The following is a 27,794-nucleotide window of genomic DNA, read 5'->3' as shown; positions in this document are numbered from 1 at the left end:
GTGTGTGTGGACATGTGTGGTGTGAGCGTGTGCATTGAGTGTGAGTGCACTGGGGCTGTGGGCATAAGCAGCATCCTCAGGAGCTCAGTGGAGAGGCCCAGGACAGGGGCCCGGTAGGGAAAGCAGCTGGCAAAGACAGGAAGTAAGAAGCTTCCCCTGCCCTCTACCTCTCAAGTGGTGGCCCACCATGTATCCTTTCCTCTGAGAGAGAGGGAGACGAGAGATGAGAGACATTGGAATATGGATGAATTGAAGCTTTTTTAGGATTACAAATAAAACATTTAAGAGTAGGTGACTGGATGAAGGATCAGCCAAGTCTCCCTGTCCCTAGTTCCCTACGACACAAACATTCTCTCACATTCGTGCCCAAACATACGCGATGCCCACAGACACACAATCACATCCACAGGATGTGATGCCACCCACCATAGCACTGCCTGGCCTCTGTGTGGTATGTGGCCTCAGTCTTCCCATCTGTAAATGGGAGTGGGGTGGGGCTGGAGGAGAATATCTGCCCCTTCACCTTGTCTCCTAGCCCAGGACCAGGCACTACCGTGTTTCCCCGAAAATAAGACCTACCCCAAAAATAAGCCCCAGTTAAGATCATCGGCCAGATGGATGCATTTAGTACATTACGACGATGTTCCAGAAGAAGATGACATGACTGTATTTGAATAAATGTAGATTGCTGTACATGAAAAAATAAGACATCCCCTGAAAATACACCCTAATGCGTCTTTTGGAGCCAAAGTTAATATAAGACCCGGTCTTATTTTGGGGGAAACACGGTCTGTAGGCGCTGAGGTAGGGGCTGTCGAATGGGAGGCTGGCACGGAGGAGGCAGCCTGGGGAGGCAGTGTTACCATCCCAGGAGCTTGTACCTGGCAGAGGCGAGTGGTGCAGGAGGGCAGCAGGGGGCGACAGAGCTTCTTCATGGAGCTGACAGCCGCTGGGAAGGCGGGGGCTGAGAAGATGGCGGCCACTAGGTTGATCCTAAGGATCCAGGACAGCATTTCTTCCTTGCTCCTGGGGAGAGGAGGGGAAGGGAAAGAGCACTGGCTTCTCACAATTGAACTCCTTTCCCCAACCCAGCGCCCAGTACTCAGCACTAGCCTGGCACAGAGAGGGCACAAATACCTCCATATAGATGGGCAAAGGAGGGAGAAGGGTGGGATGAGGGCCGGATAGACCTGGTCACATCTGGGTAGGAAGTTCCTTTCTGACCCAGCTCCCAGGCAAGACCTGGATTTTCATATGAAAATAAAGCTGCCAGGTCCGGAGCTAATGGCCCTGGAGCTACCGGGTCCCAGAGCCAGCAGGCCTGGGGGTCATTAGAGGCAGCTGGGCAGCTGGTTGTCCCCACTACCTCTCCCAGCATGCACTCGCCCATCCTGAGAGCTCACTACTAGCTCCCTTTATCTAATACACGAAACCCCAATCTCAGGCCACAGAAGGATGGGGTGCAGGGGAGTCAACAGAAGGCCTTACAGGAAAACTATAGGGCGAGTCTTTCCTGCCCATTCCTCCCACCCCTATTTAAAGTGAAAGATGTTTCATAATGACTCTATCCGCCCCATATGTAGGGAGTTTAGCACATATCAGAATCACCTGGAGGACTTGTTAAAACCCAATTGCCACCTCTTCTCCAGAATTCTGATTCAGCAGGTCTAAGGTGAGGTTGGAGAAACTGCATTTCTAACAAGTTTCCAGGAGATGCTACAGAGACCACACTTGGAGAAGCACTGTTGCAGGGCACCTCTACTGTTGGTCTGTGCCTACACGCAAGGGAAGCTGAGGGCACCTCCACCGAGGTAGATGAGGAGATGGGTGTGGTACAGGCTCCATGCTGCAGGCCCTGAGCCCAGGGTGGGAGTGAGGGGGCTCCCACTCCTACTTACGGTGCCTGGAACAGGAAGACCCTCCAGTCGGCCGTCTTCAGCTTGAGTACGTTGGACTTCTTGCTGTAGTCAGAGGCCCTGGTGGCCAGAGCATGGTGCACGCGAATGGCGTTCTTCAAGTCGCCCTCAGACAAAGCTTTGTCAGGCCTGTACTCGTCCTGAACCAGTAGCGTGGGGAATAAGAAAGGCTTTGTCATGACCAGGCTCCGGCTTACTGACCCACACTTCCCCCACCCTCACCGGCCCTCCCTCTCACTCTCCCTCCCTCCGTCCATATATCTCCCTCCATTTTTAGCTCTTGCCTCTGTAATGATATGTATGCCCACCCCAACAAGAATCACTCTGGGCAGTGCTCCCCACACCCCAGTTTGTCCCAGAGGCCTGTACAGGCCTTACAGTGGGTATCCTCTGAGCCCCTGGACATTTAAAAAAAAAACCCTCCCTGAAACCACCAAAGCTCTGGGCAAGCCCAAGTAAGGCCCCTGATGGGGGAGAACCCAGTATCTGCCTAAGCCCCAGGTCCTGCCCAAGGCCCTCTGGGTACCACAAGGCAGGGGCTGGAAGGGGGAATGAGCCCTCCCTAGGTAAGGACACTGGGGCAGTAGCTTACCTTCTGCAGGTACAGGATGGTCCCTTTGAGCACTGCGTAGAATTTCTTCCAGCCACGCCTCCCACGGGGCGCTGGGGAGGGGGGCATGGGTAGTGTGGCCACAATCACCCACCCCCATATCTCCTCCCCTGCCTCCCCCACATGTCTACCTTCGTGTGCATCCCTTGAGGAGTGGCCACGGGGGGGTGGACCCCATCTGGACTACCATCCCTCCCCTTGCCCCTTCCCCTGCCTGACACCCACTCCTCTTGCCATCCATGTCGGCGTGAGTCTTCCGGGTCAGCACACCATGCTTGTAGGTGGTGGCGCTGAGAGCCTGCGGGACATCCAGGAAGGGGTTGCCACCATCAAGGATCCGTGTCACCTTCTTTGTGCCTGTCCCAAACTTGTCATCCACCAGCTCAGACAGTGATTTTCTCAGCTCATCCTCATCACTAGGAAAGTATTAGGCCTAAGCATTGCCTCCAGGGAAGCCTCAGGCCCACATCCACATGCCCTCTCCCCACCCACCACCACTCTGGGAGCCAGGCAAGATGAAGAGCAGAATGAAGATGTTCCAATTCCAGATCACAGATCCAAATCTGAAACCTCCCTCTAGTCTTCAGTTCTGACTCCTGACCTTTGATTTGTGGCCTCCAAACTCCAATCCTCACCCTTGATCATAAGGTGGAGACCTTACTATCTCCAGGACCCTTTTCCTCTCTCCAATCCTGAAAGCCCAGCCCCAGGGAACAGTAACTCATGGCCAGACTGAAGCTGCTGCCCAAGCCCCATGGATGTGCTGGGGGAGGGCAGCCAGTGGATGAGGTCCATAAAGTCTATGCTCCCCCCTGGAGCCCTGAAAGAAGAATGTCAGCTCTTCTCCACGGGGTTAGGGTTCCTAACAATCCCTGCCGGGACCTCTTCATGGACCCAAAGACCCAGGCTGCCCTAGGAAACACAGCAGGGCAGGTGGTTTCTATCCCAGGAGCCTCTCGGTCTCCCCAATGGGTAAAGTCACCACACCTCTTTCCAAATAGCTGGGCACCTCCAGGTCTCACTGCCTTCATAGGGGAAGAAGTTAGGGAGTAGTCACCCCTCCCCACTGCCAAGAACAGTTGCCACCTAAACATGGTCATATTCTTGGGGTGATAGGGGAACCTGTGCCTCCTGCCTGCCTACCTCCCAAAGGGAAAGAGTCATTGTTTGGGAATAGGGCTAGTATCCCCAGTACAGAAAACCAGTGTGGACATCATGGAACTAAAGTCACCATTCAATCTATTCCATAGAAGTGTAAATATTGCACACTTTTTATCAGGACAGAAAACAAACCCAGCAGGGAATTCAATACCAAGTGCTGGTCAGCTGGACAGAGGTCACAAGGGCCCTGGGTTGGAAGAAATCAGCACCATGGAGAGTAGCAGGAGTGACTTAACTGCGCCCCCAGCCATTCCACCTTCCCCTTCCCAGAGATTCAGTCTCCCCATACCTGTGCCCGTGGGCACTACTCACATGGCCCATTCCAGCTTTTCATTCTTGATGGAGTTGTAAAGGGTCTGGGAAAGGGGTAAATAAAGAGAGAGTTCTAATGAAAAATCAAATCTCCATCTACCTCTACCAATCTGGAGGCAGTGAGGGAGCATTTTTCAGCCAGTGGGGCAAAGTGGGCGTTTGATTCATACTTGTTTGTTGGGTGGGTGAGTGAGTGGAGGATAGTAGGGCAGATGATTGGGTAGATGACTGGGTGGACAGATTTGAATATGAGTGGGTAAATGGGTTGGTTGGGTACATGGATGGTGGGGAAATGAGTGGGTGGGTGGATGAATGAGTGGATGTGGAGTATGTGGGGGGAGTCTTTAGGGGTGTAGGGAGTGTATGTGTAGGTGATGGGTGAATGGGTGGGTGTATGTGCAGGTAAATGATTGAGTTGGTGGGTGGGTTGATAGAAGGATGGAGGCATGGAAGGCTGGGTAGGTGGGTGGATGAGTAGACAGGGAGAAATGGTGGGACTGGGATTATTTGATCTCACAAAGATGTTCTTAACAAGTGCTTCTTGATGAAGAAGATAATTATAGTAAGAAGACTGATGAAGACAATGTTCTATTTCTTAACCTCCAGACTCACTATCCATCTGCCCACCCGGTTTCACCAAGTCCTTCAAAGCCATTATCTAAAATTGAATCTACCCCCAAAACCTGCTCCTCTTCCTCCAAGGCCAAGAATTTACCAGGCTTGAAAGGTCAGAGTTCTACCCTGGGCTTCAGCCTCAAAAGAAAACTAGATTCCCTTAATTCCTGGTGACGTTGAAGAGATAAGTGGGCTTTTCTCGGTGGTGATGATGATGAAGGTAGTGGTGGTGGTGATGGCGGTGGTGGCAGTGGCAGTTGTGACCATTGGTGGCAGTGTTGATTGCCATGACAGCAAGAATGATAATGTATCACTAAAAACAAATCTCAAAGCCTATCCCTCTGCCTAACTCAGAGAACACATAACAGTCAAATGTTGAGCTGAATGGTCTCTAACTTTCTCCCAAAGTCATGGTGGCCCTGATTCCAGTATTAAGAATCTGGAATATCAGGATTTAGCGGGGCAGAGATCACTCTCCTCTCCACCCATCCCTAGCACAGCTGGGCGCATGGGGACCCTTAACAGTTTATACCTTCAGCAGGTCTTTGGAAAAGTCTCGGCCATCATTCAGCTGGTCCAAGTTGGCAATGAATTGCTGGCAGGACATCTTCTTGCCAATGTTCTGTAATGGAGAAATGGTTCTTCCTGAGAGTAGGAGTGGGGACTGATGTGGCCCCCATACCCTGCTCTGTGCTGCCCGGCCAGAAGGGGTGAGGCAGCATCAAGGGCAGGAATGAAAAAAACTGCCTGGTTTTCCCTTGTCTCCAAAAGTTTACGAAACTCTTTTTCACATACAAGACTCTATTTGATCCTCAAGCATCATGAAAGGTTGGGGTTCTCCTCAAACCCAGATGAAGGAATCAGATTGGATGAAGTATTATAATAGCTGACATTTGCCAGGTGCCTACCATGTTCCAGGTATTGAATTTGACATGCATTATTTTGTTTCCCCCTCACAACAAGGAGAAGGTGAAGTGGGTGTTATTATTATCTCCATTTGACAGGTGAGGAAACTGAGGAGCAGGAAGGTGAAATGATGTGTCCATGATCACACAGCAAGGAAGTGGAAGGGCTGAGTGTGTCTGACACCGAAGCCCGTGCTCTCACCCGCTACTCCATGGTTAACTCTCCCAAGGTCACACAGCACCAGGACTTGAACCCAGGCCTCTTGGCTCCTGAGCAGAAGCTCTGTGTATTCCGTCACAACTGTCTCACCCTCTCACCTGTACAGAGGGGCGGCAAGACCTCCAAGAGGTAGGTGAAGTGAGGGAGAGTTGGGTCTTATGAGAATCAAATTCAATTTCCAACACATACGGGTACCCCATGCTGAGCTGGGCTGGGACCAAGGGAACCCAAGTAGATGGTTTTACTCCAGGAGATACAAACATACAAAGAGCTGGGAATGAATGTACCTCGAAATTGTGCCTTTTTAAACCACTGAATAGCAAAGAGTGTCCCGCCCTCTAAACCTAATACCTGGTATTTTCAGACTCTCCCTGCAATATCTACATTTGAGGAAACACTGGGTAGCACTTCATTTTTGTGAAGACAAAGAGCCTTGAACACCAGGTACTTATTGGTGTAGGATTTTGTGGATATAGGTTTGCTATAAGGCAGTGTTTCCCAACATTTACCTACTGATGGGAACAGGTATTCCTCTCAAAAAGATTTCATAATCAAGTAAGTTTATTTACATGTTTCAGAGTCTTTAACATGCTTATGTGTGTTGGGTGTCTCCAAGGCAAGGATTCCATGTACAATTTCCCAAATTTATTAACCTTAGCACCATTTTAGCAAATAGAACCTAGGAATATCATGTGGGACACTCACATACCACAGAAAATAATTCAGAAAACAATGATATAAGGCTTTATCAGTAGCTGACAAGCAAGAATTTTCTACATCTTTTCCAAAGGCTTAATGTGAAAAGATCCTTTGTGTGCCTTGATACAGTATGTATTTGTATGTTTATGTGTACATTTTACATGTACATGTATGATGTGTATGTATATATAGCCATTTGTGTACATTCATAATAGAGGAGTAGGAGGGCAATATTGATAATATTGTCTGAGCTACACACACACTGAACATTCCCCAGCCATCAGTAGGAAGTGCACAATCAAAAACTAACCAGGCAAGCTTTCCAATCCTAGCAAAAATGGGCTATCTTGTTGCAGATGACCTTCCAGCAGAAACAATTGCTGGTCAACATATAAATAAAACATCTGGGCAAAGACATTGGAGAAATATAAAAGAAGTGAGGACTTCAAGGGTAAATATCCTGCAAAGAAAAGAACTGTGGAGAGGTGAGCCCACAAGGAGCAGCTTTCCTCCTTGAAGCATTTGCCAATTCACAAGCAGTGGCCAAAAGGCTGAGCGACTGAGTGGTCTTCTAGGACTAGAGAACAAAAACTTGGAGTTCAGAGCCCACCAAGGACAAGGGGCCCTGGAAAACACCCCAGTCGTACTTCAACAACAACAACAAAAAAGTTGAAATTCAGAGAGGAAATACTAAAGGGAGTTCTTTAGACAGAAGGAAAATTATCCCAGATGGAAGCATGGAGAAGCAGAAAGAAACGAAGAACAACAAAAAGGGTGGCCAAATCTAAATGAATATTGATTGTGTAAAGCAATAATAATAAAGTTTTCTGGGTAATAAAATATAGAGGGAGATATAATAGTTAAAAGCACAATAACAGTAGTATATAAGTCGAGAGGGAAATAAATGGAGTTAAAGTGTTTTAAGATTATTTCATTGCCCAAGAAGTGGTAAAAGTACTTTAATAAGTCACTGATGCATATTGCAAACCACAAAATGAATTCTAAAAGAGTGCACAGCTAACAAGCTAACAGAATTTAAAAAATACATACATTATCCAAACGTAGGTAGGAAATAAGGGGGAAAAGGGGCATAGAACAGGTATTAAAGAAAACAAAAATGGTAATCTAGTATGTTTACACTCATATATATTAATAATTCATTAAATTGTCAAAGTAAAAGGCAAAGATTATCAGACTTGATTTTTTTTTAAGTATGTGATACAAGAGAAATATCTTAAAATGTAAGGGAACAGAAATCTTGCAAGCAAAAGGATGGAAAAATATATAAATGCAAACGTTAGCAAAAGAACTTTAGTATAACCATATTAATATCTGACAAAATAGACTTGAAGGCAAGAAACACTACTAGAGATAAAGAGAGACAATTAATAATGATAGAAGAATCAATCTACCAGAAGATACAAACATCCTAAATTTGTATGCACCTAATAACAGTCTCAAAAAATAAAAGACAAAAATTGATAGAACCAAAAGGAGAAAGATATATTCATAATCTCATTTATAGATTTTAACACTGCTTTCTCAGTAAAAGGAATAGCAAGAATACTGAACAATTAATTAGTTAACAATTAATACCAACAAATTAAATAACCTTGATGAAACGGACAAATTCCTAGAAACACACAAACTACCAAAACTGGCTTAAAAAGAAGCAGGAAATCTGAATAGACCTACAACAAGTAAAAGATTGAAGCAGTAATCAAAAACCTCACAACAAAGAAAAGCCCGGGACCAGATGGTTTCACTAGTGAATTTTACTAAACATTTAAAGAGAGATTAACACCAATACTTCTCAAACTCTTTCAAAAAATGGAAGAGAAGGAAACACTTCTTAACTCTTCTATAAGGCCAGCATTACCCTGATACTAAAACTTGACAAAGGCGTCACAAGAAAACTACAGAACAATATCCCTTATGAATATAAATACAAAAATCCTCAACAAAATATTAGCAAATGGAATCCAGCAGCATTTTAAAAATATTATATACCAAGACCAAGTGAAATATATCCCAGAAATGTAAGAGTGGTTCAACATACAAAAACCTATTAATGTAAAACACTGAATTAATAGAAAGGGGTGGGACACATGATCATTTCACCAATGCAGAAAAAGCATTTAACAAAACCCAACAACCTTTCATGATAAAAACATTAATCAAACTAGAAATAGAACTTCCTCAACATAAAGGGCATTTATGAAAAACCCATAGCTAACCTCATACTCAATGGTGAAAGACTGAAAGCTTTGCCCCTAAGATCAAGAACAAGGCAAGGATACTCACTTTTCCATTTCTATTCAACACTGTACTGGACGTTCTAGCCAGAACAATTAGGCAAAAAATAAATAAAAGGCATCCAAACTAGAAAGGAAAAAGTTAAACTATCTCTATCCACAGATGGCATGATCTTATATATAGAAAATCCTAAAAAGTACACAAAAACACTATTAGAGCTAATAGACAAATTCAGCAAAGTTGCAGAATACAAGATCAACACACAAAAATCAATTGCATGTCTATGTGCTGGTGAAAAACAATCATAAAATGAAATTAAGAAAAAATTCCATTTACAATAGTATCAAAGAGAATAAAATACTTAGGAACAAATTTAACCAAGGAGGTGAAAGACTTGTAAACTGAAAATTATAAATGATCATTGAAAAATATTTAAGACCTAAATAAATAGAAAGACATCCTGTGAACATGGATTAGAAGACTTCATATAGTTAAGACGGTCATACTCCCCAAATATGAATTTAATGCAATCTCTATTAAAATCCTAATGGCCTTTTTTTTGTCTTTTTGAAGAAATGTAAAAGCTTATCCTCAAATTCATATGGAAATGCAAGAGATCTCAACAGACAAAATAATCTTGGAAAAGAAGAACGAAGTTGGAAGACTCACACTTCCTCATTTCAAAACCTACTACAAAGCTAAAGTAATCAAAACAGTGGGGCAATGGCATAACAATAGACATATAGATCAACGGAATTAAGGGTCCAGAAATAAACACGTTCATCTATGGTTGATTTTTGGCAAGTGCCAAGACCATCCAATGGGGAAAAGAATAGCCTCTTCAACAAATGGTGCTGGGACAAATGGATATCCACAATCAAATGAATTAAGTTGGATTCTTACCTCACACTATATACAAAAATTAACTCAAAATGGATCAAAGATCTAAACATAAGAGATAAAACTCTCAGAAGAAAATATGAGGGTATATCTTCTTGGATTTAACAATGGTTCCTTAAATATGACACCAAAAGCACAAGCAACAAAAGAAAAAATAGGTAAATTGGACTTAATAAAATGTTTAAACTTTTGTGCTTCAAAAGACACTATCAAGAGAGTGAAAGACAATCCACAGAATGGGGGAAAATTGCAAACCATGTATTGGATAAGGGTCTAGTATCCAGAATATATAAAGAACTACAACTCAAAAACAAAAAGACAAACAACCCAATTAAAAAATGGGCAAAAGACTTGAATAGACATTTGTCCAAAGAAGATACATAAATGGCAAACAACACATGAAAAGATGCTCAGTATCACTAATCATTAGGGAAATGCAGATCAAAACCACAATGAGATACCATCTCACAGCCATTAGGATAACTACAATCAAAAAACAGAAAATAACAAGTGTTGATGAGGATGTGGAGAAATTGGAACCCTTCTGCATTGCTGGTGGGCATGTAAAATAGTTCAATCTCTATGGAAAACAGCATGGCTGTTTCTCAAAAAGTTAAAAATAACATTACCATATGACCCAGCAATACCACTTCTAAGTATATATACAAAAGAATTGAAAGCAGAGTCTTGATAAAATATTTGCACATTAATGTTCATAGCAGCATTATTCACAGTAGCCAAAAGGTAGAAACAATCCAAGTATCCACCAGCAGGTAAACATATAAACAAAATGTGGTATTTGCATGTAATGGAATATTATTCAGCCTTTAAAAGGAAGGAAATTCTAACACATGCTACATTGATAAACCTTGAGCACATTATGCTAAGTGACATAAGCCAGTCACAAAAACACAAATTCTGTATGGTTTCACTTATATGGGGTACCTAGACGAGTCAAATTCATAGAGACAGAAATTAGAATGGTGGTTGCCAGAGCCTAGGAGGAGGGGGAAATGGGGAATTACTGTTTAATGGGTATAGAATTTCAGTATGGGAAAGTGAAAAAGTTCTGGAGATTGTTTGCACAACAATGTGAATAGCCCTACCATTACTGAACTATGTATATACTTAAAGATATTTAAAATGGTAACTTAATGGTAAATTTTGTTATGCATATTTTACATTTTTTTAAATAAATTTTAAAAATAGAAAAAATGGGCAAAAAATTTGCATAGACATTTCTGCAAAGAAAATGTACAAATGGTCAGTAAGCACATGAAAAATATGAAAAATACTCAACATCATCAGTCATTAGGGAAATGCAAATCAAAACCAAAACCTACTTACTGGGATAGATATAATTTAAAAAAAAAAAAGAAGAAGAAGAAGTGTTGACAAGAATGTGGAGAAACTGGAACCCTCATACATTGCTGGTGGGAATTTTAAGTGGTTCAGCCACTATGGAAAACAGTTTCACAGTTCCTCAAAAACATAGAATTACCATATGACTCAGCTAGTGTACTCCTAGGCATTGAAAACAGGTATTCAAACAAAACTTGTACACAAATGTTCATAGTAACATTATTTACAATAACCAAAAGGTAGAAACAACCCAAATGTCCATCAACAAATGAATGGATAAATAAATGTGGTATATCCATTCAAAGGAATATTATTCAGCCACAAAAAGAATGAAACTCTGACACATGTTCTAACATGGATGAACCTTGAAAACATTGTAAGTCAAAAAATGCTACATATTGTATGATTCCATTTACACGAAATGTCCAGAATAGGCAAATCCATAAAAACAGGAAGCAGATTAGTGGTTGCCAAGGGCTGGAGGAAGGAGAGAATGAGGGGTGACAGGTAATAGGTACAGGGTTTCCTTTGGAGATAATGGAGATAATGAAATACTCTCTGGAAATAGAGAGTAATGATAGTTGCGCTTCATGTGAATGTACTTAATTCCACTGAATTGCACACTTTAAAAAGGTTAAAATGGTAAATTTTATGTTGTGTGTATTTTACCACAGTAAAAAAAAACACTAATGAGAAACAAGATTGTTACAATACAATTAAAAGACTTGACCTTATTGATATATATATATATAGGACATTACAACCAACAACTGCAGAATACACTTTCTTTTCAAGTCCACATGAGACGTCTACTAAAACTGATCTCTCTCTCTGGACAGAAAAGCAAGACAACAAATTGCAAAGAAGTGAAATCATACCAGGTAAGTTATCGGATTGAAAATATAATAACAACAACTGGGCAAAAAGACATGTACCCAGAAAAGGAAAAAGGAAAAAAGACAAGTACCTGGGTCGTTCCAAAGCCGAAGAGAGGTGGATGAGTTGGGACTTTCAAGTTCCCAACTCCTCCTTACCCCCACCACCCCCATTTCAGTAAACAGGGCCTCCCAGCCTGCTCTTGACCCTCGTTCCCTTTCCCACAGCCTCTGTATCAGCAGAAAAGAGTTATGGCTAGCCCGGCCACAGAGCGATCTCAAGGCCTGGGATGTTTGAGGAGCGACAGAGTGAGAGGAGGAGGAGAGGAGAAAAGCACAAAGCAGGAGACACTGCTTCCATGGGGGTCCTTTGGAGAACATACACTAAGTGCAACAACCAGGCCCTGGGCTAAGGGTTTTACTAGCACTGCCTCCTTAAGTCTCACAGGGACTTTACAATGGGGGAAACGGGCTTAATGAGGTAAGAAATTGGCCCCAGACCACACAGCTCTCAGTGTGGAGAAGCACAGAGGACTCCTGCTGGCAACCTTTGCTCCTGACCAGTGAGCAATCCTGCCTCCAGAGAGAAAGACAGGATCCTCAATGATCTACTTATCCGAACAATCCTGCCCACCCACTGCTGACCTACCGTGTTTTCCCAAAGATAAGACCTAACTGGGAAATAAGCCCTACCATGATTTTTCAGGATGACATCCCCTGAACATAAGCCCTAATGCATCTTTCAGAGTAAAACTTAATATAAGACCTGTTCTTATTTTCGGGGAAACACGATATGAAGGTGTCGATGTTTCTCTTCAGCTGGGGACATTAATGTGGGGCCATGGGCAGCCCAGCTCGGGGGTATTCTAGACCTGGGGGTTCACTGAATAGCGGCTGCCATCCTCTGAGTAGCTCTACCATGGGGAGAAGCATCCAGGGACTGGCGTGGCAGTGACTATGTCCTGAGATTACCGTCGGCCCGGCCAAGGGTGGGGATGGGGAGATGGGGGGGATGTTTAATGCTCCTTTTAAGGTGCACTAGCAATACCTGCTTTCCATAAACAGAGTGAGCTGGTCTGAGGGGACCATTAGCCATTAATGGGCATCAGCTCTGGTGACGGTCTCATGGAATACACACATTTTCCCAATCATCCACCCTCAGGCCAAGGGCCCAGATGGATATAACCCAAGTTGTCACACAACTGTTCTTCCTGCCAAGGTCACTGAGGCTCTCACTCTCCCCAGGCCATGTGCTACAATGTCCCCACACCCACTCAGGCTGCCATCAGCCTGTGGCCTTCACATTCTGGCCCCTGCAGGGATCTGCAGGTTGGGCCTTTGAGCTCTCCATCATTTAAATTTTAATACTAATAATGAATACTCTTGTTATTCTTATATAATGATATTATTCATAATGAAATCCTTACTGGGTGCCACACCCTGACACTTGGTGTATATATTACCTCTCAGTCTTGCCCCAGGCCCTCTGGGGGAAGTCATTACTCCCACCTCACAGATGAAGAACCAAAGAGAGACACTGTCCTGCCCAGGGCCACAGAGCTACCACGTAGAGGCAAGAACAGGATCTGAAGTTGGGTCTGCCCCAGCTTTCTTCCACCCAACATGCCCTAGATTTTCCAGGTTAACTCTGGAACCAGACATGCTGGCCTGTTGTCCCCATGAGCACTGAAATATCCCAACAGGTGTCTCTGACCACCCCTGGGTGAGCAATGATGGGGCAGTGATTGGTGGGGCCAGACGCAGTGATGGAGGATATGGAAGGGGAACATGGAGATGGGGGTCTAGGCTCACAGGGCATGCACACCAGCTACACTTACCACCTGAGGGAGGGCAAGAGAGCCCAAAGAGGGGGTCCCCGGAGCAGACGGAGGGAAAAGAAGGAGTTATTGAATCAGAGCAGCATTGAGACAGCCTGGGGCCCGGACCAGACACAGCCTCATAGCCCACCCAGGGAACCCACCTGTCATTTCACTGTTTGCCTGGTGGGGAGCAGGGTAACAAGACTGTCTCTTGAGGGAAACTGTCATTTGACTGGTAGGGGTTGCCTGGGCCATGGCACTTTAATGAGGCCACATTCGGGCTTGGGGGACAAGGGGTGGGAAGAGCACATGATCTTTTATCAATGTCTGTCCTGGACACGGTAGGGGTGTGCATTTTATTTAGCACATCCCAAACTTTCATGTTCCTCAGCTGTTCTCACTGCCCTGCTTGGATGGGGACCCGGGCAGATCTCAGGTAGATAAACTAGGGCAGGGCCCTAGACTCAAAGTTGCCCAGCTCCTAGGTCTGCTACAAGAAACATGGCCACTGAGCAGGAGATCTCAGGAAAGGGCTGGAGAAAGGGCTGGCCCCTGGAGAGCATGGCGCATTAGTGAGAGGATACACCCTCTCCATACCTCCCCAACTCACATGTCCGTGCAGGTCCGTGTTGAGCAGCATCAGGGCACAGGTGAGAGTGTGGGTCCCATCTAAATCAGAGATGGTGGCACCCTCAGTGTGAGGACCCACTCAGCCTACCCTCAGCCACACAGAGCCAGCCTGGAGGCCCTGGAGACAGGAGGAGGCCAGCCACCTGCCAAAGCTGCCCAGGGTCTGTGTGATGTTCCCTGCCCCACCCCCAAGTGCAGCACTGGGGTCACTTGCCTGCCCCAGGTCAGAGCCAATCTCTCCCTCAGAGGATACCTCACCACCCTGGGCCTGCTCTAGCCCAGATCCCTACCTCCTGTGGCCAGACTCACCTTGAACCTCAGACTTGGGAATGGCTCTGGGTGCCAGGCCGTGGTCTGTGTCTCCTCCAATAACCAGCCTGATCCCCCAGTTCCTGAGACTCAGATCCATGCATAGGGCAAGTCCTGCCCCTAAGAGGGCCCCGACACAGACCCCCACACCAGGACTCCCACCACACCAAGAATCGGCATTATGACAGAGGACCAGGGAGAATGGAGACCCAAAGGACTGAGTCTTTAGGAGGGAGGACTTTAAGGCATAGGGAATGACAATGGGCAAGACATTTGGGAGGTCACTTGCCCAGCAGGCAGAGCCCAACCCATGTGCCATAGTTTATTCATTCAATGTTTACTGAGTAGGACAAAGGTGGCAGGTGGACCGGGGCTGGCTGGGAGGAGCTAGGTGGGTCAGGCAGTGGGGCAGGTGGCCATACCTTCCGAGGTGCTGTCATCAGGGTTGCACTGGCAATACCGACGAGAAAAGTGAGTAAGAACCCGCTCACGTTCCTGCGTCTCCCCCATCAGTGGGAAGGCCTTCAGGAAGGTTCTGGAGGACAATTTAAGGATGTTGAGGGCCTCCCAGATCCCCTAAATGAGTCTGGGTCCTCAGCGAGGGCAGGAGACCCTGTCCCCACCACCCACCCCACCCCCACAACACACATGCCTGCCCAAAGGGGCCAACTCTCTAGTGCCCAGCATCTGAGCCCAGGAGACACCTTGGCCCCCAGGATGGCTTCTGGGGTGCTGAGGCCAGGGAGCCTGGCAGGCTTTGGAGTTTCAGCCCTCATCCCCTCCAGAGCCCTTTTGGAAGTAGGCAGGGGACAGACTGCGAAGAGCAAAGACAGGGAACACCTCAGTGCTAGCTTCAGCTCTTCTTCAGGGTAAATGCCCATCCCTTGCTCCCTCTCTATGTCCAAACCATGCACAGCTGCCCCTCTGACTGTCCTGCCTCCATCATTCCTACTCCTCACTCTACATAGCCCAGCCCTGGCCTCCCTCACTCTTCTCCCACCCCAAGTCTAAGCTGTCACCAAGTTGTTCTTCTCCCCCGATCTCAATCCCTCCTTCTCCTCCTCTGCCCTCATCATGTGCCCAGGAAATCTGCAACAGCCTCCAGACAGGTGCATGCCCTGCACCGCCCCAACACATCCTCCCTACAGACACTCAGCGGTCTTTCTAAACTCACATGCAGTCAAACTCACAGCCAGCCCCTGCTTAAAACATATCACTGGCTCCCCAGGGCTGTCAGAATAATGTCCAAGCTCCTCATATCCTAGCCTTCCTGTCTACCCCACTTTCCTCCTGTCTCTCCAACCTCATATCAACCTTCTGCCTCCCCAACCATCTCCACACCCCGGATAGGACAGGTGCCTCTGAGCAGGCTGGGTTCCACCTGGAAGGCCCTTCCCTCCTCTGCTGGGCAGCTCTGAATCCCCCTCAAGGCCACCAGTTCTCAGGGGCCCTGGCAGCTGATCCCAAAGCCAGAGGTGCTAGAAGATGGGGCTGGGTCTCTCACCTGGGGGAAATTGCAAGCTGAGACAGCTTGGGCCTCTGTGTCCTGGGGTCATGAGGCTAGTTTGTTCCTAATTTTGCAACAGTTCATTTGGTTTCTGTAATGCCCCCTTTGCTTTATCTTCTCTCGTGCTGCTTCTAAGACACCCTGGGAGCTGGGAGCCCCACCTTGGCCAGCCTTTACCCTCTGAAGCTTCCCAAGGCATCCGAAACGGCTGGCCACTCTCTAGTTCATCCCAATCAATCAACTGCTACACAAAAAAACTCTGCCACCTAGTTTCCTCCTCTCCCTGCCTCTCCTGCTCCCTATTCTCTTCCCTCCAGCAAGCCCCCAGCTGCTGGTTGCTGCTCTGATGGTTCCTTCCCCACAGCCTCCCCAGAGGGGTCAAGACACTAGCCCAAGGTTGCACAGCAAGTTCATGATCGAACTGGCATGAGACGCCAGTTGTACAGCCTGGACCACCTGGGGGAACTGCCCCTTCCCAGCCCCACTCTCTCTTCTCCTCACACTCCACCAAGATTTTTAAAAACCCGTCCCCCATTCCATCCTTAGCCTATCCTACTGATAAACCATCCATCTCACCTCCTACTCCCCAGCCCAAACACCCCATCCCTGGAGATCTTCACCAAGCCCCAACCCAGCACAGCCGCCACCAAATTTAGGCCTTGTCCTCTCCGACCTGGCCCTCACACATCTCACACATGGATCAAAGGCCACCAGCATCCTGCTGTCAGCACAGCCTCCCAAATCTGCTTTACACCCAGCACCTGCTGTGGCTCCACAGGCCTATGCAGTCGAGCCCCAATCTATTGGGCTAATATACAAGGTCCACCCATGCCTCTGATCATGAGATGACCCAACTAACACCTTCCCAAACCAACCTTCCTCATTCCAATGCAATGCAAACTTCAGCCTCCACTCAGGCTAGAGCAGCTGACAAGAAACCAACATGTCCGCTGAGAACAATGAGAAAAGCCAGACAGACTACATCTCTCTTAGGCTAACAGAAAACTGTTGATGCAACAAAGACCAAAAGGGCCCAGATTCTGGAGGGGAGAGGTGGGCTGGTCTGCAGCTGCTTGTTCCCTGGGGCACTGAGGATTATGGGCACAGGTAGGAGGCCGAACGTTTGGTGGCTTCACAGAGCTAACAAGACAAACCGGAAGACTTGAGGGGCTGTAAACATACAGCCAGCTTTCCCTTGAGAGATCTGCCAAATTCTGAAGATATGCAGGACAAAACATAAAAAGCTAAGCAGAAAGCCTCTGAGAAACAGAAGGATTTGGGTTTTTAACAGTCTTGCTTCACTGAGGAGACAAAATTAGGATTCAAGTCCTACCAAAAGGAAAGGCCCCCATGAACACACCAAGCTCGCCATGGATAGCCTGGTGGGCCTTCCCCATGGAATGAGGTGAACCCTGAAACTCTCCTCAGCTCAGCCTGGTTTGGATTAGGACCACACTCCCTTCTCCCCTCTACCTGCTTAGCAAAAGACAAGGCAGACACTCTTTGGAGTCACATATAATGATCTAGAACCACTATAATTGTATACAAAATGTACAGCATCTAATTAAAAAGTTACTAAGCATACAGAGAGACAAGATATACGATAGAAAACCAAGAGGGAAAAAGAGACAATCAAAACAAATACAGATAATGCAAATATTGGGGTGAGCAAACAAAGACTTTGAAACAACCGTGACTAACATGTCATGAAAAGAGAGGAGAAAATGGAGAAAACAAGTGAAAAACGGGGAATTCCCCAGAGAATTAGATCTACTAAAAAACAATTTTTTAATACAATGAAAATTCTAGAACTGAAAAATACAACAGAAAGTAGAAAAACTCAATAAATGGGTTTAATGCCATATTAGACACAGGAAAAGGGGAAGTGAACTAGAAGCAGGTCAACAGAAAATATCCCAACTGAAGCAGAGAAAAAAGAATGGAAAATACATTTTTTTAGAAAAAGTATAAAGACATGCGGGACACAGCGAAAAGGTCTAATACACATAGACTACCTAGCCCTTAGCCCAGAGATTGCTATCCCTCTCCCGAGGGCTCTGGCCTAGGTCTCCCTGCTGGCCCAGCCACCAGGCCTGCTAGACACTGGGCTGCATCCTTCCGTTCCTCATCCTCCTCTCCCTGCACCCTGCAGGCCCTGAGGGCTACTTCTTGGGTCCAAACACCAGTAGTACCTGAGATCAAATCTTCTCCCTCACTGACTGTGGGGAAGTAAGGAGTTATAATGCATTCCCACCTCCAGATCCCCAGCACCCACCATATAGCTGGCATTCACTGAGTCGCTGGATGGCTGCTGCTCTGATGGCTCCTTCCCCACAGCCTCCCCAGAGAGGTCAAGACACTAGCCCAAGGTTGTACAGCAAGTTCATGATAGAACTGGCATGAGACTCCAGATGTACAGCCTGGACCACCTGGGGGAACTGCCCCTTCCCAGCCCCACTGACCTGAGCGCTCTGTCCAGAGTCAGGCCTGAGAAGTCAAAGAAGCTGAGGTACTCCCCGGCCACCAGCCTGCTGAACTCGTTGCTGCCAGGAGAGCATGGGGTGTCCATGAGAAGCCGGGCATAACAAACAATAGGGGGTACATGGGCAGTAGTCCCCCAGGTACCCTGACCCACCCACCTGCCCACCCCTAGGCTGCCTCTCCCAGCTGGCCAGTTAGGCTCTGACAATTTAACCTTGGACAGGGGGTCAGGAAGGCTTCCTGGGGCGGTGATGTCTCGGGCAACACTGACAGGAAGTAAGAGCCAACCTCATGAAGGGAGTAGGTGGTGAGATGATGCAGAGTGTCCCCGACAGAGGAAACTGCACAACACATCCAAGAAGCTGCCAGCAGGGCCTTGTGGCCAGAGCTGGAGAGCAGAAACCGGGGCAGGAGGAGATGAGGCAGGGACAGGGCCTGAGGGCCAAGGGAAGGATCCGGACGTGATTCTGAGGGATTGACACAGGGAGGCAGAGGAGTGAGATGGTCACATCTGTATTTGGAACACTCTACCTGCTGAGTGGAGACCCACTGGGGGCTGCAGTAGCTGCCCAGGAGAGATGGAAGGGCTGGGGAGGAGACAGATTTCGGAGGCAGAGTACACGAGATATGGGGGTGGAACAGGTGTGGGGCATGACAAGAGTAAGTGGCCTCTGGGGGAGAGCTCCGGAGAACAGATGGGGCTGGCTGTACCCACGTGAGAGTCCGGCCCATAGCAGGTAAATAACAGCACGGTGGGAAGTGGAGATGAGCCTATGCGAGAGGAGGGTGAACAGACAGGCCAGCAGACCCAGCACGGAGATCGGAGGAAGCCCCTCTCAGAGTAGACTGAGGAGAGAGAGCCTATGAAGGAAACTGGGAAATAGCAACCAGAGCAGGAGTGTGGAGCTTGGAGGCCAAGGAAATGTGTTTCAAGAAGACTGGAGTCATAAATTCTTGCCGAAAGAGAGAACAAATTTCCACCTAAACCTAATGAAGCCCAAGCTCTCCCTCCCATTTACAGAAGACCTGGGAAATAAAGAAACATGTGAAATAACACCAGAGGACACCAGATCCAAAACATGGAAAAGTCTTCTGAACAAATGGTTCCGTTTCTTCAACAAATATGTAGCATTAAAAAAAAATAGGGGGCTGTCCAACTGTTGTTGACTCAAAGAGATTTAAGACACATATTAGCCAAAGGTAATGTGTGGACCTTGTTTGCATTTTGACTTGAATGAACATTTCTGAGACAATCAGAAAAAAATTAAACGTAGACTGAATATGGAGATAATTAAGGAGTTTTTGTTAATTTTCTTAGAAATTATAATGAATTGGGATTATGTAAAGAAAAAAAATTCTTGCCAGAGACACATACCAAAGTATTTTTGGTTAAATGACAGAGTGCCTAAAATAAGCCTTAAAATATTCCAGTAAATGGGTTGAGGGGACTGTGAAGGGCGTAGAGGAAATAAGAAGAAAAGAACGCTGATAACTTTGGAGCTGAGTAACAGGTACATGGAGGTTTAACATATTTTTTCTCGTTTTCTGTATGTTTGAAAATTTCATAATAAAAAGCTTAATTAAAGAAAAGAGGGCAGCCGGTTAGCTCAGTTGATTAGAGCCCGGTGCTCATAACACCAAGGTCGCTCGTTCGATTCCCACATGGGCCAGTGAGCTGCACCCTCCACAACTAGATTGAAGATGTCTTGATCTGAAGCTGAGCTGTGCCCTCTACAACTAAATTGGGGGGAAAAACAACAGAAGAGAAAAAGAAAGGAGTGGCCAGTGTGTCAACCCTGTTGAAGGTGAGGTCTGGCAGTGGCCACCAGATTCAAGACATAGGCTGCTACTGACCCTGGCAGGAGGAGGTTTCTGGGGAGAGAGGGTGGGGAAGAAGCCAGCCCAGAGGGGTTGAATGTGGAGAAGGGGAGGGGACAGAGGCCACCCAGGGCAGAAAATCCGAGGATTTTGGCTGTGAAGAGGCTGGGGGAGGAAGACCAGTTGAGGAAGAATTTTTGTTCTCAGATGGAAAAGACTTAAGCAAAATAAAATGCTTATGGGAAAGCTCTTGTAGAGGAAGGGGTTGAAAAGATGGGATCAACCATAATGAAGTCTTCTGAAAGGTATCATTAGGTTGGGGGAGGAGGGGGCTCACAGCCCAACAAGGGTTAGGGACTTGTAGTTGTGATTTCTGAGCTGGAGCTGGAAAGACAAGGGCAGGAGTCACGTGAATGCTGTGGAGGGTGGAGGACGCAGGAGGAAGAGAGAGGGACCCAGAAGCACAGCCAACCTTAGCACCTTCCTGTGGCCGAAGCCCCCGTTAGCTCACACTTCGGGGTCCAAGGCCTGAACTGTCCCCGTTAGCCTGTGAGCTAGGCCTGCTTCTACACACCTCAGAGCCTTAATGTGGGGGTTGGGAGGCACTGTGGAGAAAGGGCAAAGGCAGGCGGACACACTGATGGTCAGACACGCTCGGGGTACACCAGCCAATTTCCTCAGCCTCAAGGTCCCCGCCCGATCCCAAACCCCCTCAGGACTCTCATCTGGCTACTTCCCTTTTCCCCACTCCAAAGGCCAGGGCTTGTGCTTTGATGGGTTCAGCACCTTTAGCCAGTCCCAAGAGACAGTGAGTGGGGCTTAATGGAGACCAGGACCCCTGCCCCCAGCTCCCAGGTCCCAGGCATTCCCAACCCAGGCCCAGATTCTCCTCTTCCTGGACCCATTAGGTGGGCCACTAGACCCCATTCAGCTGTGCTAACCTCACTACTATCCATCGTGGCCCCATAACCACACGCCACAGCCCACTCCTCCAATCCCCAGGGGCAGTGCTGCCACCACCTCCCCTCCCTGAGAGCATGGGCAGCCCAGAAAAGAAACAGATTTAGGGCAAGGCCAGGAATGTGGCAGGACAGTGGCAGGAGGAGGAGTTCTTGGGGACTGTTGGGAGCCCCCAAGCACCAGGCACCCCTGATAGAAGTCACCCATACCCCCTCAAGCTGAGGAGGATACCAGGCTTTCCTGGGGTCGGGAGGTGCAGGAGAGAGAACTCACTTCTTCCCCAGCTGCCGGGCTACGTCACAGCGCTGGAAGCCCTCGAGATGGTAGAGGCGGCGAGCCAGCCGGCGAGCAGCTTCACTGACACCCTGGCACCCGTTGGCCAGCGTGTCTGTGCTACCAGGCTCCAGCCCCTCTGAGCTGCTCAGCTCTGAGTCTGAGTCGGACAAGCCATCCTTTAGGCTGGGGTCGCTGTGGAGGGAAAGCGGCTGAAAGGTCTCCCCAGATCTCTGAAATCCCACCAGAGCAAAGACAGAGGCTCCACTGAACCAGGAGGGGATCGAGTCAGACTTTTAGAAGAGCCCCATCATCAGATGCTGCACAAACCCACAGGCACAGCTCCCCGGCCCCACATGGCCGGAAAGGCCTGGAAGGGCAGAATGGACCCTCAGGACTGGGGTGGGAAGTCTGGGGGCAGAGGAAAGACACAATGACCTTGGAGAGGGCTGTTCACTCTGGGCACAGCATTGCCCTCACTTGCTTTGCCTCCTCTGGGTCTTTCCTCATCTGCTCAATGGTTCTCCCAGCTCCCAGCCTGGGCCCTGCCTCACCTGGCCGAGTTCAGCAACTTGTCTGTGTCTTCCTCCTCCTCCTCATCCTCTTCCTCCTCATCCGCGCCCAGTCCCCGGGATCCATCTTCATGGAAGCCATTGGGCATGGCCGTGAGAGACAGGCGGCTCAACACATTCTCTGAGCGGCTGCTGGAGATGGAGCGCCGCAGGGGGCTGCCCAGCTCCCCACCGCCAGCTGCTCCCACGTCCCCCTGGGTCCCCAGATCCCCAATGCCCAAGCCAACCCCTGGCTCAGGGCTGTCACGGGCCCGCTGCTGGATGAGGGGTGTGAGGGGGGCCTCAAAACTGACGCAGCTGTCGCTCTCGTCCGTGAGGCTCAGCACGTCTAGGGAGTCTAGGCTGCTATACTGGGTGCCTCGCAGCAGCTCCGACTCCACAATCTTCTCAAAGGTGGCGCTGAAGCCGTCCCGCACATCTGGCTCTCCAGGGTCACCCAGCCTGTGGGATGCAAGGCCCAGTCAGCATCTTGCCAGGGTGTCCCCCGGTATGTTACCGGTGTTGGGACTACACAAATCTGTGCCTGGGAGCTCCCCGGGGGCAGGGAGCAGGCATGGATTGCGTCCAATTTATTCTTTCAGCCAATACTTACTGAGTATTAGGTGCCAGATGCTGGGCTGGGTGCTGGGGTACAGCAGCGGACAGACATGGCTCGTCCCCCAGTGCCAAACCTGTTCCAGGCCCATAGTAGCCACAGGTAAATGAATGTCAGGCCTCTTCCTCCAGCCTGGCCTAGGGGGCTGCTCCCCTTATCACAACTAGTGTCACATGGGGTCATAATTTTGCTGTCCCCACACCCTGGGAGGTTCTTAGCTTGGCCACCCACATTCTGGCTCTCAGGTTTTGCCTTAATGTCACCTCCTCAGAGAAACTGAGGGTGGCAGGCCCACACCACCCACCACACTGGCCCCTCTCATTATTTTCCACCCTCAGCGTAGCTCTTCATGTTCTCCCAGCCCCTATCAGGATGTGGTATTCTTGTTGTTCCCGTTTTCATCTGTGTCCCAACCTCCCCTCCACAACTACACACACACACACACACACACACACACACACACACACACACACACACACGGCCAGAAGTACCCAGCACACAGCAAATATTCAGCAAACCTTGCTACCGGGTGCACTGGGTAAATAAACAGATGCTTGCAGCCCCGTGGCCCACCACACTGCCTAAGCCCTTACAGGGCCCTATGCTGCCGCCATAAGACGCCTTTGCGCTGGCTGTTCCATCTGCCCAGAGTGTTCTTCCCTCAGGATGAAGCCTCTTTCCTCATCCCTTTCTCGATGAGGTCTGCCTTGGCTGCCCTATTTATAACTGGGACCTGCCCCCAATCACCCTAGCCCCTTTCCCTACTTTATTTTTTCCAAAGCACTTATCCCCTTCTAACATACTACACAGTAACTTCTTAGGTTATGATTTATTATGTCTCCCCACTAGGCCATAAGCTCCATGAAAGCAGGAATTTTTGTATGTTCTGTTCACTGATGAATCCCCAGCACCGAGAACAGAGCATCACCAAGAGCAAGACCGAGAGACAAGACAGAAGGGGAGAGAGGGAGGGAGGGAGGGAGAGAAAGAAGACAATGAGAGAGAGACAGAGACAGAGACAGAGAGAGAGAAGGAAGACAGTGACAAAAAAGACAGAAAAAGAGAGATACAGAAAGCATAAGAAACAGAAACAAGGAGACAGAATAGGAGAGACAGAGAGTAATAGAGCTAAAGAGAGACAAAGAAACAGAGAAAGCAAGAGGAAGAGACACAGACACAGAGAGAAGCAGGCTGAGACCTGCTCATTTCAGATAAATCAAGGCCCATCATTTGCAAAGAAGCGCACCCCTCTCTCCCCCTGAGGATATGGCTATGCCCAGCTTCTGCCCCAGGCCCCGCTGCCCCGCAGAGGCTGAGCTGTATTCAGAGGACTAGCAAGTGCCCCTTTCCCTCAAACAGCTCCTTGGAGCCCCCAGTGTCTAAGATTTGGTCCCAGTGTGTTTCCTGGAGAAACATACTGACCTGAGAGAGAAAAGGCTGTCTTTCATCCCAATCCCAGAAGGAGCTGAGACTCCTTCCAGAAAAAGAAGTGGGAGGTGGGCAGAAATCTAAAAGATGGCAGGATGCTTTGCAGGGGACTGGAGTGGAGTTGCCTCTATTGACCTCCAAGAGGAGGAGACGGAAGAGAAGAGTCACGGAGCACACACCCAAATCCGCCCAGCAAAGGCACCTCTGCCAGGGCTGTGCTGGGTCCTGGAGACACCTGAGCAACAATATAGAGCCTACCCCTGGGGGTCTCTCACGTCGCTGTCAGAGCCATGGATGGTCCCACATACACCCACCATCTCCCACGCTTTCAAGCATCTGAATAGAACTGAGGGATAGCTCTCTTGCAGGGGCTTGAAGACTACCATCCAGCATTCATCTGCCCCCACCTTCAGCCACCCCAAATAAATATGCCGCTTAAATGCAAACCGTGTGCTCCGAGAAGCCCAGCCCCCCGCCCACACCCCACTGCCAGCCAGGTGGCACCCTAGGAGCCACGTGGATGGAAATGTCCTTATGGCCACAGCATCCACAGGCGTAATCACATTCCTACCCACAGAGACCTAGGCACATGCAGCCCTACACACCCACGTGCAGACCCAAAAGTACACCCACCCACACATGCACAGGCCAGGCACACACACGCTCCCCACCCCCAACCATACAGACTCATGTGCACCAACATGCTCGCGCCTCCCTGCACACACACCAATACACAGGCCAGGCACGTCCCCCACGCACACACTCACACACCTCCTGTACACCTGCCTGTCCAGGCCCGAGCCTACAGCTGTGCACACCAACACTTCTACATGCTTTCCTTTTTCAGCCCACCCTGGGGTCTTTTAGACATTCCTCTGCCCCATCCCACCCTCCTTGTCCAAATGACACCTCCAAGACACGGGGTCCTCCACCTCTGGCTGAGGATAATAGAAGTGGGGTTGCAACTCCAATAAGCAGGACTGAAGGGAGATTCCTGGTAGAACTTCCAGTGCCAGGCAGGGTGGCTTATAGGGATTAACCCACAAAGTCTACTCTCCTGAGGTCAGTCGAATTGGGAGACCCTCATGTGCAGGAAGCAGAGAGGCAGACCAGATGACCTTCCATATCAAGGAACTCTAATGTCCAGCCTGGGATTGAAGGGGTATGACCCTCCAGCCCCAAATAGAAACAGCCCATGATGGCTTGGGGAACTGAGGGTGGGGGGCACAATGGGTCTGTTGGCCTTTGAAATCTCATAGCTCTATTTTCCCAACACACAGAAGCTAGGCAAAAAGGGACATGAAGTTCCCATTTTATGGATGAGAAAAACAAGAACTAGAGAGGCTAATTGGCTAGGCCTAGGCCACATAACGTGAGAGCAGCCAAACGTGGTGAGCCCCTATCCCAAGACACCCACTTACCCCAGCTGACAGTCCTCAGTGTCTGGACAAAGGCTCCTGGAAGCATCATCCCCTTCCACCAGCGCACCAGCGCTCCAGGGTCTAGCCTCTGTAGAATCTGCCAGAATGTTCAAGTCTGGCCCCAGGGCTAGGCCATTGGAGAGGGAGAGACCAAGGCTGAGGCTATGGAGGGCCACGTCTGGGCCCTTGGTGGGCTCCTCGGTGGCCGTCAGGGTGCCCCTTCTCTCGTGTCCTGTGCTGTTATGGCTGCTATTCGGGTCCTCACTGGCTGGCATCCCATTCTGGACCCCAGGCTCCTCTTCAGGCTCCACGCTGGGGTCCCAAGTGGCACCATCTTCCCCAGGTAGTACAGAGGGGAGCTTATCCTCATCCATGGCAGGCAATGCTTCCGCCCAGTGCTGGAAGCTCCTGGGACTCCACTTGACCTGGCAGCAGATGGAGAGATAAAGGGGTGAATCAGACAGACAGGTGCTGGGGGTTGTGAGGCCCTGCAGAACCAACACCAGGCAGCCTGCCTGCGGGGAGAAGGATGACCTCCCAGGACCTCCTGGCTGGAGTCTGGGTTCAGGCCATGGTGTTCGCAATGCCCTGCTCAGGCCAGCCCCACTCACCTCTCCCCTCACCCCCAGCCACTACATGTGCCCCAGTCCTGCCTTCCCTGTTACCCCTTATGGGTCTCTGTTGTCCCCTCCAGAATTCACCAAAGCCCTGTGAGGAAGATGCAGGCCGCAAGGGACTATGGTCCAGGACTCCTCCAAGCCCCTTTCATCTCCCGCTGGTGAGTGACGGAGACAAACCCCAGGCTGTCAGCAGCCAGCCAGCCCACTTGCCTCTTTCCACGTTCTCTCACCCTGGCTCCAGGAGCCAGACAAGAGTGAATCTGTGTTGAATGGAGGGTACTGGGCTGGGGGCCGCCTTTAGAGGGACGGTTCAGAGAGAAAGCAAGGAAGTCAACAGAAGTGCAGCTCCAGCAAAACAGAGGCTACCCCAGAGAAGCCAACATGAGGCCCGGGAGGCGGCCATCCGGTGGCCCGGCGTGAGGCGCTGTCCAGGGTGCTGGGCGGGTGTGGCGCCACCCGGAGAGCGAGGCTGCCTCTGATGCCCAGAGCCCAAAGCACTGACTGTTGGAAGAGGAAAGAGGAGGGGGCCTCGGGTTCTCCTCCACACCCGGCCCGAATTCGCCCAGCCCGGGGGAGGGACTCATGAGGAGGCCGCCATGGGGCATTCTGGGGAGAGCAATGCAAAAGGGAGTCAGGCCCTGCTCTGCCCAACTCTTGTGTGACCTCGCATGGGTCTAGGTCGGGCCTCCTCACTGCCCCATGCAGGCCAGCCCCCTCTCCCTCTGCCCTGCTCTGGGTCTGTTTCTCCTCTGTAAAATGAGGAGACCCATTTTACCTACCATCTCCACCCCCCACCCCCTTTAAAAACAGATCCGAGCCAGCCCACATTTCCCAGAGGCTTCCTACCCAATCTAATCCTAGGTGGGAGGGCAGATGTAATTGGCTGTGTTCTGGCTCTCCCCTCATCCCTCTCTGCCCCTGGCCCCACCAAGTCTAGACTATTTCCATCCCCCCACTCCCGCCCCAGTGACCTCTGCCACCAGCCCCTCCAAACAACTTCCTTCCTCCCCTCTTCAGGCCTCAGCTTCCCCCAGCACCCTCACTCTCCTCTGGAAAAGGGGTTCTAGTGGCTCAAGAGAGGTTGAAGGAAGAGAGGGACTGGCCAGCCTTCTAGGCTGCAGCAGAATAAGCTGCAGATATAGGGTTTCCCCATACTGCCTATAGTTGCCTGGTCATAAGCGTCACCTGAGGGACTCGTTCAATTATAGATAATAAGGCCCTCCCCCAGACCTCCTGAACCATAATCTACAGGGAATGGATATAAGTAATATTATTCTTCTAATAAGGCAAGTTTGGGAAACACTGAGTTACACTCCAGGAGGAACTTCCTTCCCACTTAGAGACAAGGCCAGGACTGCAGAGGAAGGTGAGTCTACTTTTCTGAAGGCTTCAGGCCCTCGAGGGGAGCTCTGCCACCACAAGACCACTAAAGATTCATTTAACCTCAGTTTTCAAACATAGAGTGAAAGAGAAGAGGGCAGGACAGGAAGGCATCTGGGGCCCCAGGCCATCCACCCTGAGTGTCACCT

General features: G+C 49.1%; 1 protein-coding gene across 3 annotated transcripts in view; it reads right to left on the bottom strand.

The window, feature by feature from the left end:
• Positions 1-27,794, bottom strand: part of PSD2 (pleckstrin and Sec7 domain containing 2) — a 48,566-nt gene that overhangs the window by 8,048 nt on the left and 12,724 nt on the right. The window contains exons 2-13 of one of the 3 annotated variants that reach the window (XM_081036090.1): positions 25,646-26,070; positions 22,184-22,642; positions 21,630-21,824; positions 18,560-18,640; positions 15,013-15,125; positions 14,260-14,320; positions 5,147-5,237; positions 4,000-4,043; positions 2,752-2,942; positions 2,509-2,579; positions 1,899-2,056; positions 882-1,026 (exon numbers count right to left, since the gene is read on the bottom strand). In XM_081036090.1, coding sequence (XP_080892216.1) covers positions 882-1,026; positions 1,899-2,056; positions 2,509-2,579; positions 2,752-2,942; positions 4,000-4,043; positions 5,147-5,237; positions 14,260-14,320; positions 15,013-15,125; positions 18,560-18,640; positions 21,630-21,824; positions 22,184-22,642; positions 25,646-26,019 — 1,983 coding nt within the window. In that variant the 5' untranslated portion in view covers positions 26,020-26,070. The remainder of the gene's footprint in view (positions 1-881; positions 1,027-1,898; positions 2,057-2,508; positions 2,580-2,751; positions 2,943-3,999; positions 4,044-5,146; positions 5,238-14,259; positions 14,321-15,012; positions 15,126-18,559; positions 18,641-21,629; positions 21,825-22,183; positions 22,643-25,645; positions 26,071-27,794) is intronic. The other 2 variants (XM_081036089.1, XM_081036088.1) reach the window with 2 other exon arrangements.

This window comes from Rhinolophus hipposideros (assembly GCF_964194185.1).
Source record: "Rhinolophus hipposideros genome assembly, chromosome: 23".
Classification (NCBI taxonomy): domain Eukaryota; kingdom Metazoa; phylum Chordata; class Mammalia; order Chiroptera; family Rhinolophidae; genus Rhinolophus; species Rhinolophus hipposideros.
Note: the sequence above shows the minus strand (reverse complement) of the source record. Positions and strands in the feature narration are given on the sequence as shown.